Source organism: Acanthochromis polyacanthus, chromosome 9 (assembly GCF_021347895.1).
Source record: "Acanthochromis polyacanthus isolate Apoly-LR-REF ecotype Palm Island chromosome 9, KAUST_Apoly_ChrSc, whole genome shotgun sequence".
Lineage (NCBI taxonomy): Eukaryota > Metazoa > Chordata > Actinopteri > Pomacentridae > Acanthochromis > Acanthochromis polyacanthus.
Genome location: NC_067121.1, coordinates 19,571,948 through 19,589,811, shown reverse-complemented (window position 1 = coordinate 19,589,811; position 17,864 = coordinate 19,571,948). Strand labels below are relative to the sequence as shown.

Here is a 17,864-nt window from a genome sequence, read left to right as displayed (position 1 = left end):
CCAGCTGATGCGTGTGTACCAAATTTTATTTCCCAAACACATCCTGTTCCGGGAAGACTTCAGAATGAGATTTTTTATTACTTTTGCATTCACTGCATACAGTGAACGCTGTCACTGCTGCGTTTACCTCGTCTGAAATGATCTACACAAGTGATATTTGATGGTGGATCAAGATTCTTATTAATCATAAGGAGGAGTGATTACGAAACAATACGTTATGAGTTAAGAAAGAGCAGTGAGTCCTTTTAGTATAGATATTATGAATGGATTCTTTCTCCATACTAATAGATAGTTAATTATGTACCTAATGACTCCTCACAAAGCGCTATATAATTAGTCTAGATGAGCCGAGAAAGTTCCTACTTGTTCTTACATGTTTAATGTTGGTGATTTCTCATTTCCAAATGGGAATGTGGCTGATGGAGATATAACATCACCCAGTCTATCTATCTATCTATCTATCTATCTATCTATCTATCTATCTATCTATCTATCTATCTATCTATCTATCTATCTATCTATCTATCTATCTATCTATCTATCTATCTATCTATCTATTTATCTATCTATCTATCTATTCTGTAACATAATGTAAAACAGAAATGTAAAAATTAAAGCGCAGAAAAAAGAAATACAACAAATTCCTGTTAATGGGGAACTATCTACACCAAGCACTCCTGACTATGGTTGGTTCTCCTCTCCCTCTGACTAAACGTGTCTCAAACAACAAACTTTCACATCTTCCCCTCAGTCTGAGCAAGCAGTTTCACTTCCAGTCAAAGAGAGACATGTGTAAAAGTCAGTTTCACCTCCTCCTGCGTAAACATGTTTACAGTTTTTCTCAGTCGCTTTGGTTCATTTCTCAGATCAGAATTAAAATTCTCTAAACTCCTTGTTCAGTCTTCACATCATCGTGCCACTTGTGCACATCAAGAAAGCGGTTTCTCATTTTTTTCAACAAGTTGCAAATGCTTTGGTCCATCCATGCAAATGATTCTGTACAATTCTCTGCTATTTCCTACATTATCAATTGCTTTTGTCATGTTGATCAAAATGTATTATCATGGGTCTCTGTTGAATAGTCTCAGCTCTCACAACATTTAGGCATTAATTCATCGCTTAAGTCTTTACATGCAGAATGGTTGAACATGTTATCATAATATGTCAGGATGTTTCTGTACATTTCTATACAAACACACCAATTCAGGACAGATTTAGAAAAAAAAATCTAAATCTGTCCTGAATTGGTTAATTGCTCCCAGGTAAATCTTGACTTTCTCTAATGAAGGGAAATGTGTGAAGGGTTAGAGTTTTCTGAAATCGTTCAAAGACACAAGAAAATAAATTTCTGATGTGATGATAATTTGTGTGTAATTCCTACAGCACTGGAAGTACAGTTCTCCCTGAGGAGATTGTCTTATGTTCACATTTCTACTTTTATTTTTTTGTGTTTTTCTTTGTGCTATGCAGCGCTGTTTTCCTTTCTGTATCAATAACATGGTCTGTCAAGAAATTGTAAAAACAGTAAAAGTGTAAGCTGAATCTTGTCCAGTCTCTTGCAATCAATCTCCCACACACAAAGGTGTAACTTGCAACTTTCATCAAAACTTACATAAACCATCTTCAGCATCAGAGCCTTCCACCTGAGTAACTGTTATATTGAGAGCATGACTAAGCAATTTGACTGTCTTGTCTGTGCACAATGAAACAAGGACTTGTCATTGTGACAGCACTGACATGTTCATTGACACAGAAATTTAATTTTGAGCGATAGACTAAGAATTTTGCACAAAAAACTGGCTTTTGCAGGTAATCCATGTTGTTTTGCTACTTGTGCGACGTGTTTTGAGAAATGCACAAACTGTTTTGACAATTTCAATTCTGATCTGAGAAACGTACTAAAGCAATTGAGAAAAACTGTAAAATGACAGAAGAGATGAGTCTGTAAGCCACTGATTGATTCTGATTGATTTGTTTAGGTTATTAGAGAGGTCTCTGCTACATGACATACAACCCATATGGGCTTATTATAAGACACTAGACCATAAAAACAAACAGGATGGCCACATGAAAATCATGCTTTAAAGATCCACATGTTCTAAAACTTTTGAAAACACACTGCTCACATGAGTGAAATGCACAGTGTTGTCTGTTGTGTTTGTCATGCTTTTTCTGTGAATCTTATATTCTCCTCACTAATGACCTCAACTCAATATATCACTTTCAGACTACCAAAACAAAGCAGTGTTCTTTAGCTGATTTTCTTTTAAAAACAGAGGACCCTCCTCAAGTCACTACAGGCAGCCAATTCATCCTCAACAACACCGAGAACAACATCAGAAAAATCACACAAGTGCTGCACTATAGAGAAGCTTGCCTAGTTTCTTATTATTAATCATCTTCTTGGATTTTTCCGGATCTCTCTTCTGCTTTTCTGTGATTACATTACCATTACATTGCAAATGACTTCTGAAGCTAAAATTTAAAAGAGAGAAAGGAGCGACCTCATTTGACAAACATGTGATCTGTCCCTGAATTTGACAACATGCAATGATCTGCATGTGAAATTCATTTAGCAACAGTTATCTCTACACTTACCAGAATGCAGTGGGACATACTATAACAAATGTCCCTTTTTATGCATTTATTGTATACATCTAATTTTTGATTTGAAACATAAATTCATTTGAGCTTAGGAACAGATAGATATTTCTGTCTAGTGACACTTTGTGCATGAGTTTATGACCCTTAATCCTGAGCAGGATGGAAAGCTTCAGTCTTGTATAAATATCTCACTTCAGTCTCTAACTAAACCGCTTTAAAGTTTCACACATCTACAGTATACTTGGTTTACCCTGCACCCTGTGTTGTGTTAGGGGTCTGAGGCTTATTATTGTATTCAGGAAACCTCTCAAAACACAAACAATTATCCATTTTCTTTTCTGTTTTCAAAACTGTTGATTCATATTCGGTCAGAGTAGGAGTTTGGTCTTTTAATCTTTAGATGCATGAGTGATTGGACCCTACAATCTTCCGTAAGTGGGTAAAAAATTAAAGAGTGTAGGGTCCATTGTAGGAATCTATGTGTTTTTATGCCATTTTTGTCATTTTGGTTAAGAACAATCATGTGTAATATTGTTTGCATTATATTTTGGTCCACATAAGAATGATATCATGCTTAAAATATGTAATAGAAGAATGTCAACGTCCATTCTATTGACATTTTTTCACTCTTTTCCTCCAGCTGTTGCTGCTCTCCGTCCCTCCAGTGTAGTGCACTGCATGACCTCTTGTATGACATTATCAGTGATAAAACACTTTGGGTGGTAATACAAACATTATAGTTTATTTTAAAGTACTAAAAGTAACTTGAAAATTTAAATGTTGTGATATTGAAAGCAAGTTTTTTTGAGGAATAGCTGAAATTTGAAACGATAAACACTTTTCACTACAAAGAAATTTACAAGAAAACGACCTCACCGGGTCATTTTTGACTCATTTATGCATCTTAGGGTTAAGAATCTAAGTCATTGAAACAGCCTCATGTGCGATCACGCTTTTCATTTGTTTATCTGTGAATGCCAATCCATTTTTTTCATCCAAAGTCCATACAGTTAGACTTGTTGATTTCATCACTTTCATCTGCAGCTTGAAGCAAAGGGAAGGGTGGCCATTTAAATATTCTTAGAGATGAACTCTCTCCTTCAGAAAAGAGGCAAAATCAGTCGCTCAAACAATTAAACATTTGATATGGGGGACACATCTAAGAAAGGCCAAACAAACAGGAGGGATAAATATTCACTGTATGCGAGGAGCAGGTCGATCTATCTATCTAGCATCACTTTACCCATGCATTTGTCAAATTTCTCCATCTCTCTCACATCACACTGCAGTCATGACTACCAGATGCTCACATTCACAGTCAAGGGAATCAAAACCACTTCTCCCAGTAGCACCCGTCTCTCTCTCTCTATCTGCCCTGAAATAGGGTGTTGCTGGGGTGTCAGAGGATCACACCCCTGTATGTTTCCCACCTGCTTCAAAACCCACCCTATACTCTCTCGTATTGTAGCCACACACACACACACACTTTACACACTCGCCTGCATACACCCAGTCAGAGTACCCCCAGACAAAGAGCACAAAGCACAAAGGTGATGTAGTGACAGATGCTCCTGTCATATACTTAGCATATCTCCACCTCCAAAATAGTGCAAGTGCAGGAGTCAGTCTGTTTCTCTCGCTGCATGGAAATCATCAGGCCTGCTATTCATATCTCATGCATTTCCACTCCGCGACGGATCAAAGCGGCTCTTAAACCACAATCCTTCACCCAATATTTATCCAATCTGACCAAATACTATAATTAATGCCTCAGTCTCTGCTCTCCTCTTTCCTCCGGGCCAATATATTCCCCACGTCTCCCTCCCTCCCTCCCCGCCTAACCTTTCAGTTGCCAAGTTCACAGATAGAGAGAAAGTACTTCCTGTGAGAGGCCGGGCCGGCTGCCAGAGAGACTGATCCACCAATCTGACACGTTAATGAGATCCTGGCCCATAGTGCTGGAGTGTCAGGCCTCCTCTGCTGCAGCATCAGCCCTGCCGTGACCCGCAGTGCACGCACACACACACACACACACACACACACACACACACACACACACACACACACACACCCATGTCTCTGCTCATATGTATAATTCTTTCACACATGCACCCACACGCACTGAAATATAAGCACAAATGAATGTGAGTGTCTCTACACACACACACAACACACACACACACACACACACACATACACACACACACACACACGCTTTGAGAGGGGGGGTTCAGCTCCTTAAATCTGTCTAATTAAAACACCAAATCCCTCTACTCCCCTCACCCACCAACCCAATCCTCACTTCTCATCCCTCCCTCCTCACCCCCTCCACACACACACACACACACACACACACACACACACACACACACACACACACACACACACACACACACACACACACACACACACACACCCAGCCCTCCTCCATCCCCACTGCCACCTCCCCCGATTCCGCAGGAGAAATGATTATTAGGAATTTAATGGGGGAACGTTTCCCATCCCACACCATCTGGGGCTTGGGAATGGCACAAAATTTGAGGATGCTTGCCGACGTGGCGGGGAACATTATTTTCATTTTTCTTGACTGGTGCTCAGATTTTCAGACATTGCAGGAAAATGCTCCCAATTACAATAAATTACCATAATATATTACAAAGTGAAATATATATATTTATAGATGAATCACTGTGTCTGTGTGAGGTGACTGCACGAAACTTTTCTCAACTTCTCACAGGATTGTTGTCATTTTTGCAACTTATCCCTATAGAAACGCGCTGTTTGTTTTGCACTAATTATGACACCACATCTCACACTGCAAATGCAACCCCATGCAATATATATCCCCCATTACTGTCCTTCACCTCCCACACAGAGCCAGGCCATATGCTCCCTCTCCGTCTCACTCTCCCTGCACTTCTTTCTCCCCCTCTTCTCCACGCGGCTTAATGAGCTGCATGAATGTAGGGGTGCGTGTACACGTTTGACCTCGTGCTAAACTGCAGCACGCCGCCCTGTGAACCCTGTGGGCGTGAAACACCCTCCTCCCTCCACTCCTCCTCACCCTCGTCAGCCTCTGTGTGAGGCCTCAAGAGGCATCTGAACATGCTTCTTCCTCCACAAACACACATAAATACGTTCACACGTGCGCACAGAGCGCGCGGCCCGGTGGAAGAAGTTCCACTGACATGGTGAGAATCTCTCAGTGGAAGGGGCAAATATAGGGCCCGGTGGTGTGGTGAGATGAGGGGGTTAAAGAGGTGCTTTCACAGGCCCCAGAGGGACCTCCAGGCTTCCAGTTTGATGATTAGGCAGAGGAAGAGGAGGATGAGTGAGGGAATGAAGGCAGGGGAAAAGATGTTTTCAGATTTTTTTTTAAAAAAAAACGCACTTTCTCTCTCTCTCCCTCCCTCTTTTTAATTTGTTAAATGAGTTGAATTTGTGTTTTCTTGAATTCAGATATTCCTGTCTCGACTTCTGGAAATATATTTTACTAAACACAGCATTTATTTCTAAATCAACGCTAGACAAGTTCCAACACATTAGTGAAAAAAAGAAGTTTGATTTGTCTGATTTGCGTAACCAGTAAAAACAGATTCATTCTTCCTTTAGTAATTCCCGTCATTAGTGAATCTGAATCGTTTTTAACTTATTTTTTGCTACAGATTTTATTCACTTATGATGATTAAATTGGACTTTTGTCAGTTATACAGGTAACAAATTGATTCATTTGTTTGCTGAAATTACATCTTAACTTCATTGTCATCTGTAAACACAAAAGCAACAAATATGATAATAATGAAGCAGCAACTCTGGATGCTCTGACATGGTTGTCTGTAAGAGAGAGGAACAACTGAATGATTATGCTGTTTTTTTTTCTTCTTTTAACAACCAAACCATTAAAAAAAAAAGTTGGATCAATAGTGTTCTGCTCTGTTCTGACATCAGGCTGTAGCAGAAATCAGTAGTGCAAAAAAAAAAAAGATTTCCAAAGCTTACAGAGTCAGAACTAAGTTTGTAATTGTTGCACACGTGAGCAGCTCCTTGCTCACAGTCATATGTTTTTCTTCTATATGCCATCTACCTGACAGCCAAGGTTCAAGTTATGAACTGGTAGTTTGTAAGTTGCAGCTAACTCTGTTTTCTCCTGTACTGACACAAGCATGAGTGTGTAGAATCACAAGTCTGAAAGCTCCAAAACAAACTGACAGGTTTGTTTTCAGCTTCACTTTTGCACTACAGCAAATAATGCACCGAGACTAAACAGAAACCACCAAAGTAACAGTTGTCATCATATCTTTACGTTAAAGCAGAGAAGAGAAAAATATATTTTGATCAGTGAAAATGAAACACCGGTTCGATAACTGCACTTTTTCAAAATACAACAGATTTACTTGCACATCATCATGACGTTATAAACGTAAAAGACATGTCCTTTCTCCGCATAATTACAGCTGATCAGCTTGATATTACTTGTATGAAATTATGTCATATTATCCGTCGTATTCTTCCTTAAAAACGGTGAGCAAGCAAAGACATTCGGCAGATAAAATTGAAAAGATGAATTTAACCTCTATTAAATGGCAAAACTGATAATTACAACCATGACAAGTGCGGGGAAGCAGTGATATATGAATTTAAATTGACTGGAAATCAAAGTATTTTTGAGTGTGTTTCTTTTTGCAATGGTTCCTTTTCCATCATATCAGTGTCATTTTGGGTCTCCGGGGATTATCGGTCTCACTTCCCTCCAAACTGGAAGGACTGGGATCAACTGGCGGCTCTCTGGCTCACATTCAAAACCTCGTGGGCATTTCTGACACAAATCAACCATCTGATCAGTTGAAATTAAATCTAATTGTATTGACAAGCTTCTTTTACATAAACAAACTGAAATAAACTGTGTGCGTAACTGCGCGTAAAACCATGGTATGGGTCAATGTTTATTCAAATGCCAAGATGGATTTTTTTTAATATTTATATTTGAAAAGGGATTAAAAAAAAAAAAAGAAGATACATTTGATGTTCAGCAGGCGCTTTTTTGGCAGGTTCCAGTCTGTACCAATAGACTACAGGCCTGTGCCGCCACAACCTCAGAGGTTACGCACGATTATCACACTATTCAATTTCTGGAAAATAAATAAATAAAATTGCGCCCGAGGCGTTCATATTTTGATTTATTTTTCTAGCCATTTATTTTTTTTCTTAATTGCCATCTGCTGTCGATCATTTTCACAGAAAGCTGAGAAGCTGGGCTACAACATAAAGCCTCTCACAGCCCCTTCATTTTATTGCGACAAACACATCACAAAACATTAACACATTACTTCACGAATATTTCGATCCATAACGAGTTTTCGGGAGTGCGTGTGCGTGTGTGGAGTGCGTGCGTGTGCGCGTGCGTATGCGTGTGTGTATTTGTGTGTAGTGTGTGCGTGTGATCCGATCAGTAAATGCAGAAATAAATGCAACCAATAATCATTCATCATTCGGTTAAAGTTACAAAATCAACAGAATTTATGAGCACAGTCACCAACATTGTGCAGAAGTACATGGAGTGCATCACAGTTGCTCCTCAGCAGGAACAAGGAGGTGTAAAAAGTTCACATCAAACTATCCAAAACTTTCACTTCGTTGCATATTGATGGTCATCGTCTCTTTTTTAAGGCAAGTTGTTCGGATTCATATAGTTTCGGAAACATTTTGTTCACCTGACACAAAATGCTTTTCCATCCAGTGCTCCACTTCCAGCTGAAATATACAACAATGCAACATAAACAAACTTTAAATTTGTGGAAATTCACATAAAAGTTAACACTGTTGAGTTTTACAATATTTTTTCTATAATATATTATTCACATTCAAATTGACGGACTTATAATAAATAAGCTTAAATAAATAAATACAATAATAATTTACATTCACCTCGTTACCACACTATTTACTCCAAATACAAATGCAATTAGTTTTTGACGATTTCCCCACAACTTCTTCTATTTATAGAACCAATTTAGGTGACAGGCTTCCTGAACACACGCTCCTCACTAAATTCGCTTTAGAAAGAAATCTGTTCATTTTCATCACGTGAATTATATGTTGGATTAAGAGAAACGCCTTGTGAGAAGAAACAGACATATACCGTCTTAAATGAGCAAAGATTGCATTTGGCTGCCTTGCATAGCTCAATGGACCTTTATTGCTAACAGACTGAATCTCTGAACTCCAATCATGTCTCAGCAAACTTCCCTGATGCCGTGAAACATCTTTAGCTCCTTTTGTTTCATTTAGCTGATTTTATTTAACCCAGAACATCAGTTTACTGACTGTAGTGAGCCTTTTAAATAATCAGATAATCGAATTAATTGTTCACTACATTGTATCAGATTTATAAACCTCATTATCACCGACATATGCATTACTGTCATTACCAAACACGTGTAAAAATGCATTACAACTGCAAACAATTTGCTCAAAACTTGCATCGTTAACGAATTGTTTTACATCGGAGTTGTTTGAAAACAAATGTGTGGCACTGAGCCATTTGATCTGAATTTTCTAAGACGACTCAGATTATTTTTTTGCCAACCAAAAACCTTCATGGTGTTTTTTTTCTCTGTCTCATATCGACACAAAATTTAATGGAACATGACAGGGAGCAAGTGAAAACATCTCATCTAAACTGCTGGCTTTTCATCATCTTTCATAAAAAGAAGAGAAAAACTAAAAACACGAAATGATTTGTGGAATGGGCCTTTTTTTCTTTTCTTCTTTTTTTTGTGCAGTGCATCAGCGTGTCTGAGTCCATTTCGTTCCCCTCTCGACATCTGTGGGGGGAAAATTGCATCGCTTCTGAAACTTGAACTTTGTCCAGCTGATTGATTAATTGTGGAAGGAGCCATTAACTTCTCCTTGTGCTTGGAAGGACTGACTGCGGACGTGCAGATCGTAGGGGAAACGGGCCTCTGGGGAGACTCGGTACATGGAGTTGTGCGCAAGAGCCGTGCGTCCTGGCGCACTGCAGTAGCGCATGCCATAGTGGCTGCCTTTGCCGTAATCTGGCGGGTCGTCGTGTTTTAGGGAAAAAATCCCGTTAAAGTTCATCGGTGGGCTCAACTGGCTGTCGAAATGTGGGCTCCCGCCCTCCGGGGACGGGTTCTCGTAGTAAGGCTCGTACGCGCCGCCGTAGCTGTAGTGTCGGAACGGCTTGGCGCTGCTGTCCAGATTGCTGCCACTGTGGCCGGGGGGTGTGTTCATGTCCGAGCCGGGGTATGGGTACATGGCATCGTAGGGCGACCTGCCAGAGAACATGACCTCCCCGTTGTGGTCTGTGAGGAAGTTTCTCGCGTTCAGCTGCAAACAACCGGCCACCAAGTTGGTCGTTGGCTGGGATAATCCTTTGCACAAAGTCTGTACGAAGGCGAGGAGGTCCGGTCTCTTCCCTGCGCTCAGAGTCTCTGACAGGGCCCAGATGTAATTTTTTGCCAGTCTCAGGGTCTCAATCTTGGACAGTTTCTGAGTTTTGGAGTAGCACGGCACAACTTTGCGCAGGCTCTCCAGGGCAGCGTTCAAGCCGTGCATCCGGCTGCGCTCTCGGGCGTTGGCTTCCTGGCGCCGTAGTTTGGCCCTGTCCATCTGCTCCTTGCCGGGCTTCTTTTTCCGGGGGCCTCGCTTTTTAGGAAGCCCGTTCTCATCCTGGTCGTCCTCTCTCTCGTCCTCGTCTCTGTCGGAGATGTCGTCGTCGGCCTCCCTCATGTCGGAGTTGGACCTGTCTGGGTTGTGTAGTCGCTCCTGCTCCAGGCTCTCAGGTAAGCTTTCACGGGGATAATTGGCACCAAACCGTGGCTCACACATCATATGAGGTTCCTCGTAAGGCAGCGTCAACATATTTCCTGTAGAAATCAAAGCACCAGCAGAAACTGTGAGGACAAAGTAAAGCCCCGGCGTCTTTCGAAGGTTGTCAGTTAATTACCTTGTGAATGAGTCCTCCCAAGAGGAAGAGTAACAAATTGGCAAGCAGGGCCAATGTCACAGCTTGCTACCTTTTCAAAGACACTCAACTTCATTGTCTTTGGACTTGTGAAAAATGTTTTTGAACCTTTAGTCACATCATACGTGGTGATACACACTAGAAATCTATTTAGGCGTTTGTTTTGAAGCAGAGCAGAATTCCAACATGCATTTAACTCAGAATAAAAGCTCAGTAATATGCATACACAAAATGATAGTCACCTGTGGTCAGCGTGCACGGTGCATGTTCCCAAATATCTCCCGTGAATCTGCGCCGCAGCTTCTCCTCCCGCGAACCACAAAAAAATTAGAAGAAAAGCCTCAAACCTGCGCTCTCTCTTTTCTCTGGCTCGCTGTGATCTGCTCTCCCTCTCTCTCCCTCCCTCTCTTCCCCTTCCCTCTCTCTTTGAGGAATGACACTCATGCCAGCAGCGGGTACCCATGCCATCTGCCGCTGACGTCTTGTGGCAGCCGAGACCACGTGTTCCGTGTCCCATGGGACCTCCATTCCGTACCGATCATCTGGCAGCTCCGGTAATGGGCACCGGGAGGCCCACGTTTACCGTCAGAAACACAGACCGGAGAGGGATAACAACTAATATCTGCATCTCCCTGTGTAAGAAAGATGAATTAATGTCTTTTTGTGTGGGAAATCGAGGGATGTGCAGGATGTTCCAGGCATTCTCAACAGGTAGAGATAGATAGATAGATAGATAGATAGATAGATAGATAGATAGATAGATAGATAGATAGATAGATAGACAGACAGATAGATGGATAGACTATAACTTTAATAGTAATGTTAAAAATGTAATAAATGCACTGTAAAATATACACAAAACCTGTGCATTTTGGGCAAAAGACTGCATATAAAAAAGACAAAATTCATGTTTGGGATACCAGGATTTAAATTCTACACATATACATTATCCTCTGTTTACCCTGTAACTTTCTGTTTGGGACCCAGGGCTCATTGTAATATGTACAGGCCTCTCATTGTGCATGGAGACTGTTCATAAGTGGTCAGACCGGGAGCATGGACCCTCTGGGCTCAAAATCACCTCATAATTTTTCTTGTTTATGAATAGATTTGCAGACAAAAGCAATGTTGTCATGCAAAGTCCATGCACTGATTTCCATATTTCATCAACTCCCTCAAATGTACAGCCCAGTTTGGAGCAAAGACAAGGAGTACCATTGAAATATGCTGCATAATGACAAAGAGATTAAATTAGCTGTTAAGGTGGTTAAGATTTCATTTGGAGGGCATGTTAGGCTTTAATAACTAGCATCCACATACGGTTCTTGGAATCACAAACAATGTGGAGGGAAAGGCATTTGAAACTGAAGTAGTACGGTAAGGAAGCTCGGAACGTAGCTGGGAGTTAGTACTGACTAGTGTCCAGACTTCACCACATTTACATGTATCATTGTGTGGAAAGGTTCATTTCTTCCTGTATGCTTGCTGCAGAGATCTAATTTATTTCTAACCCCTATCACTTGAGTAAGCGTTGTATATTGGTAAAAGGGATGAACAAAGACAATGCAGTCGTGCTTTTCTCTTGTATTGGTAAAAGTGGACAAAATAAAGTTTTAAAATGATCACGTCAAGAACAAACCAGCAAATATTAGGGATCATTACAGGCCTAATTTAAATGCAATTATGAAAGAAACATGAATCTCCCTGTAGCCGGAAATGTAGTTTTGATTTTGCGTTATTTTACAGGATTTTTCATTTCGCCAACAATAACATCTCTGCAGCTGACTCCATACCACTGAGATCATTTTGTTAACAAATATTTTCTTTATCAATCAATCCACAGACCATTTTCTTAGTCTCTAAGAGAAGAATGTCCTCTCCAGGGTCTTTGTTGGCATCAGTTTTGTCCAAAGAAAATCTCAAATCCTCAAATATTCAGATTACAGTGATATAAAACTGAAAGAAGAAACATTTTGACTTTACAGAAGCTACAGTCAGAGATTTTTTAACTTAAAAGAGTCAGTTTTCCAGTTAAGCTTCCATTGATCGCATATATATGCTGTAAATCAGCAAATGGTTGCAGCTCTATATGAAAAAAACACTGGTTAAGAAATTCCGAAATTCCAGTAGACGCCTTACATGCAGAGGATGGTGTGAGCCTAACAGAGGGGCGTGCACAGTGTTGGTACCTCAGTACCATAGACATTAAGTACACCCAGTGGAAAAGGCCCAGTGGCACACTGCCAAATCCACACTGGGGCACAGCTGGCACTCGATATGGGTATATGCACTCCTCAGTTATGTGGAACACACACACCGGCGCACACACAAGCCTATTCCTGTGAATGACCTTGTTGCAAGGAGAATCAATTAAAGCAACTTATCAATCTCTCTGTATTGGACATTAGTCGACATCGATCAGCGGTGCGAGGCCGGCAGCAGAGAGCCGCAGAGAGCTCATCCCACCTTGGTGTGAGTCCAGAGCACCAAAGACCACACAAGGAGCGGTGACACTGACAGCATGTACACGCAGTGGCGAACGTGCAAACACTTAACCTAATGTGTGTGAGACAGAGCACCAGGCATGTGTTCACGCAAATACAAGGCAAGTGTGCAGCGGACAGGCACACACTGCACACAAAGTACACATACGGACGCATGAATATAATAACTAAATAAATAAATAAATAAAGCAGTCTCTTCATCTCTGCCACCCCACCCCCCACCCCCCCCCACCCCCCCCCACCCCCCCCCAAAAAAATGCCTCAGCTGGTCTGCTGATCGTTCTGGTCCAGCACACTCACACACACACACACACACACACACACACACACACACACACACACACACACACACACACACACACACACACACTAACACTAACACACACACACTCACACACCAGCATCTGAAGAGTCAAACTCCCCATCTCAGACTAATCAGTTGACTGCACTAATTGCAAATGCAAATATGCAAATTTATATTAATTAATTACTCCACTAATTAGTTCTCTTGTCTTTTCAGGTAATAAATCATGGTGTGGTTGAGAGAAAGAGAGAGAGAGAGAGACATGGCAGTGATCTTTTGTCTGCTAGAATCCTTGTTTCAGGTCTGATTCTGATACAGTGATGTCTGCAGGACAGATTTTTATCAGACTGTCCTCCGCTGTGATTCCTTTCCTTTTTCTCCACGACACTTCTAACTTCGTCAATTATTGCCTTTGATATCTCATGTGTTATACTTCAAGGGTGGAAGCGTTGTAATTTGAGAGGTATAACAAATAGCAGAGGTTGGTAAATCGGAACATCTCGCTGACAGTTCTTGCCTGTCAGCTCTTTTAATTATCACATTATCAGCTTTTATAGGCACGGTGTGCGGTGCAGAGCTGCAAATGAAGCCGCCGCAGATCGCACGCTGAGTTGCAAGCATTTCTCAATTGATGTCAGCAGTTAGAGGGGAATTTGCGTCTGCATAATGAGTGCAAGGTGAAGTGGTTGAGAAGACGGTGATGGTGTGGCGCTGCAACATGATTCTGTCCACAATATCACTCAGAGTTCAGTCACAGAGGTGGTTTCTATTGTACAATCCTGTGCGGCAACTCTAAAGCAAAGTGCTTTTTGTAATCATGACACTGACTCTGTAATGAGCTCCGTAATGTTAATTTTCAGTTTCTCAATGAACTAACAACTCTCACTATTTATTTTGCGTCGCCTTACACTCAGCTGCGTGTACAATTAACTCAGCCCAAAACACAAATGCTAAATGAGGAAGTGCTTACGATGTGCCACACACAAGTGCAAGTCATTTATTTTGAGTACTTGTTGATAACCAGATGAACACTTCAGTTGCTGCTGATAATAATTCCACATTCTCCCTCTCACACCATAAACCTGTTGTTTCCAGAGTTATTGTCTTTTCAGCATTTACGATAAAATGTTTCCAAATCTCTCTCTTGTAAACGTTAAATGTGCACATTTCCCCCCTTTTCCTTTATTTATCCATGTGGAAGTTTCACATCTTATTTCAGAGGAGGCTGTGTTACAATATTAGACCAAACACTGTCTCCTAAAAATGACATACATATTCTGCTAATTTGTTTTACTCACATGCATTTTTGCCTCCTGAGAGCAGCACGTCATCACATTTAGACAACAAATCACTCCGGTGAAGACTGAAGGAGCAAATGTGGGGCATTTTCCAAATATTTTACCAAAATTTCCATCTAGTTTTGCAGTTAGACTTAGTAGGAACGGCTGTATGTTTGTCTCTAGGCGTATCTTCTGTTACCAGAATGTACATGAAATGTAGTTTCTAGGAGACAGATTTTCATTTACAAGCTGACAAAAAATGATCACACATGGTGCATGAAAGAACATGAACCGTGTCCAGCCAAAACACCAGATAACAGCAGAGTTATGGACCAAGCCTTCTGGTTTTTACAGTGATCCAATTCATGAAGTTCAAAATGTTGTTTCAGGTGGAAAGTTCATCTTCTTTGTATGGGAAGCTGACATTTGTAAAACATTGTGAGAGGGGGACCCATTTTGAGGGCTTCTCTGCGTTTCTACACAAATTTATAGAAAGAAGCTTTGAATTTCGATTTTGCTACCATGAGCCAAAAAATCTTGGAGTGGAAATAAGATCTGTTTCAAGTGTGTTCAGCAATAATCAATGATCCAGGAGCTCTATGGTGACACAGCCAAGTCTGGAAAGTGACTTACTCAGGTATAGCGGTGTGGCATACACTATCATTTCAAAATTTGGGGTCACCCAGACAATTTCATGTTTTCCATTAAAACTCACATTTTTATCCATGTGCTAACATAGTTGCACAAGGGTTTTCTAATCATCAGTTAGCCTTTCAACACCATTAGCTCACACAATGTAGCATTAGAACACAGGAGTGATGGCTGCTGGAAATGTTCCTCTGTACCCCTATGGAGATCTTCTGTCACATTAACAATATCTAGACTGTATTTCTGATTCATTTAATGTTATCTTCGATGGAAAATAAATGCTTTACTGTCAAAAACAAGGACATTTCTTTCTTTCTGACCCCAAACTTTTGAATAGTAATGTATATATTATAGTCTGATTTACTACCTTTGCAGTAACATCTTTTCAAAGCGTTGATTTTTCTTAAGTTCATGGTAATTCTTCAGATTGTACATGTGCCCACCACGCTTGCTGCATTTTCCTTGAAAGTGTAGCTTCATGAAATATGCTTACTTACTTCCGTACAGAGATTTAGCTGAGAAGACTGATGTAATTCTACTGTTTGCCTGTTAAATAATGCGCGGAGCTGGAGCCGATCTTAGCGTAAGCACTGAAGGATGAGGGAGACAGTTAGCCTTAAATTGATGTAATTATCAACACAACTCTTCAAAACAATGTGTACACCACAAAAGGTTTATTTAAATGAGGAACTTAAACTTTTACTTAAACTATTGAATGATAGTGTATGTGGTGAACGTTTTCACTTGGTGCTACTTTACCGCCATTGTTTAAGATGGAAGATATATATTGTATTTGAAAACTTGTTAAACTTTCTAATTGCATATAAAGCAGGTCAAACATTTTCGTAAAGTACAAAATTAAACAAATAATGCGTCATCCATAAACAACGATCCAGTAATATGCTGTTATACCAGTAACAGGAGCCTTTCAGAATGAGTGTCTTTGTACAGTCATTGTGTAGTTTCATTGTTTAAATGCAGCAAATAATTTGTTCGCTACTAGATGCAGTTTTCTAATAGCAGAATTGAGATCCATGTTGTCAATGGTCACACTTATGCTTCCAGAATGAACTGGAGTCAAAAGGGAAGCCATGTTGTAAAAGCCTCTTAGTGAACATGTTGGTTTCAGCAGTGAGCTCCAGCACCACCCACCCACTGAAGGCTCACACGCTGGATGTGCAGAGGACTGCTGAGGATTGTGGGACTGATTACCAGAGGCCAGGTCCTGGACTGGTGTCCTCCAGCTGTGCTGTTCTACCCAATTAGAAACTCCATATGCTGCCCCACTCAGCTGCTGAGTGGCCACACCTCCCACCCACACAGGTGGAGCATTGTGTGCTCTGTATGTGCGTGTGTGTGTGTCTGCCTTTGTTGCTGTTGTCTACCAACAAAAACACTCCAGCGCGAAGCAGAGAGGAAGCTCCTCCAGTGCCCATTTTATTTGGATCCATGATTCCCCAGCATACAGGATTACAATAACTGCCTCACAGATCTAATTACATTTTGTGTGATGGTCCACCACTGAAGCACTTTCTTACAGTCTCAACTCATTTCTTAACATGCAGAAAAGTAAACTGTCACCACTCCTTTGATAACAAACATGCAGGTATTTAGGTGGGTGGCATAGAAGTGCTAATAGTATTAAAATATGGGGATATGAATAATGGATATGTTTTTGAAAATGTATAATGTAAAGATGTTAGTCCCGTTTTCAGACAGAGACGGGACGCAGACGTGAAATGTTGCTGGAGGCGCCCGTTTCTTTTTCAAAGCGCAATCTGTTCACACACGTTCAAAGTGGTGGTGACAATCTGTTGTGGTAGAATGCGACACTTCCATACTCAGAAAGTGATAAGATAAATAAAAATGTGTCAGATATCATATTTAAGAAAGAGTCACATCTTTACTTTCATAAGCATTGTCTGAAATGGATGATAAACTCTATTTGCTGCACTGTAAAACACACAAGGTGGTGTCGAACCCACAGTAACTATATAACATATGTGAAGAGACATAAACACATGATTTATTGACATTTCTCCAAACTGCCTGAGAGCTCTGAAGCAGCAGACAGGAGGGATGTTTTCCTTTACTAAGTAAGATCAGAATCAAAAAGCTCATGACTTAAACTCCTTTTGATTTGCACATGAATTTACTGGTTCGCTAACTTTTACACGTTTTCACTTTTTTTTTAAATTCCAAGCATGGAGCTGAGATGATTGACAGGGCTGTGATGCTGTTTTCTCACCTAATCGACACTCATGGTGTTGATATGATTTCTCTCTCCGTCTTCCCTTCTCTTCACTTTTACTCATTAGCCTTCAACCAGCTCTAACCTAAGCAGCTCCAGTGTTTGTTCTGAGGCAGCTGTAGGTCCCAGTTGTCAGCATGTACACGGTTTGGACAGTGTGTTGATCGTGATAATAATATTACCAAGGCTTTAATTTGTTGTTTTTGTTGCTTTCTTTATTTTTCTCTTTATTTTCTCTGCTATTTTTGGCCCTCTTCTTTGGTTCAGTTTTCCTCTGTGTGGACTC

At 40.6% G+C, this 17,864-nt stretch overlaps 1 protein-coding gene across 1 annotated transcript; it reads right to left on the bottom strand.

Moving 5' to 3' along the window:
* Positions 1 to 7,867: 7,867 nt before the first annotated feature.
* On the bottom strand, positions 7,868 to 11,037 carry neurod6b (neuronal differentiation 6b). The gene is made up of 2 exons (XM_022194071.2): positions 10,834 to 11,037; positions 7,868 to 10,493 (listed from the first exon to the last, which is right to left on the bottom strand). The coding sequence occupies exon 2, from the start codon at positions 10,486 to 10,488 to the stop codon at positions 9,484 to 9,486; it is 1,005 nt and encodes a 334-aa protein (XP_022049763.1). The 5' UTR covers positions 10,489 to 10,493; positions 10,834 to 11,037; the 3' UTR covers positions 7,868 to 9,483.
* Between the last annotated feature and the right edge of the window lie 6,827 nt (positions 11,038 to 17,864).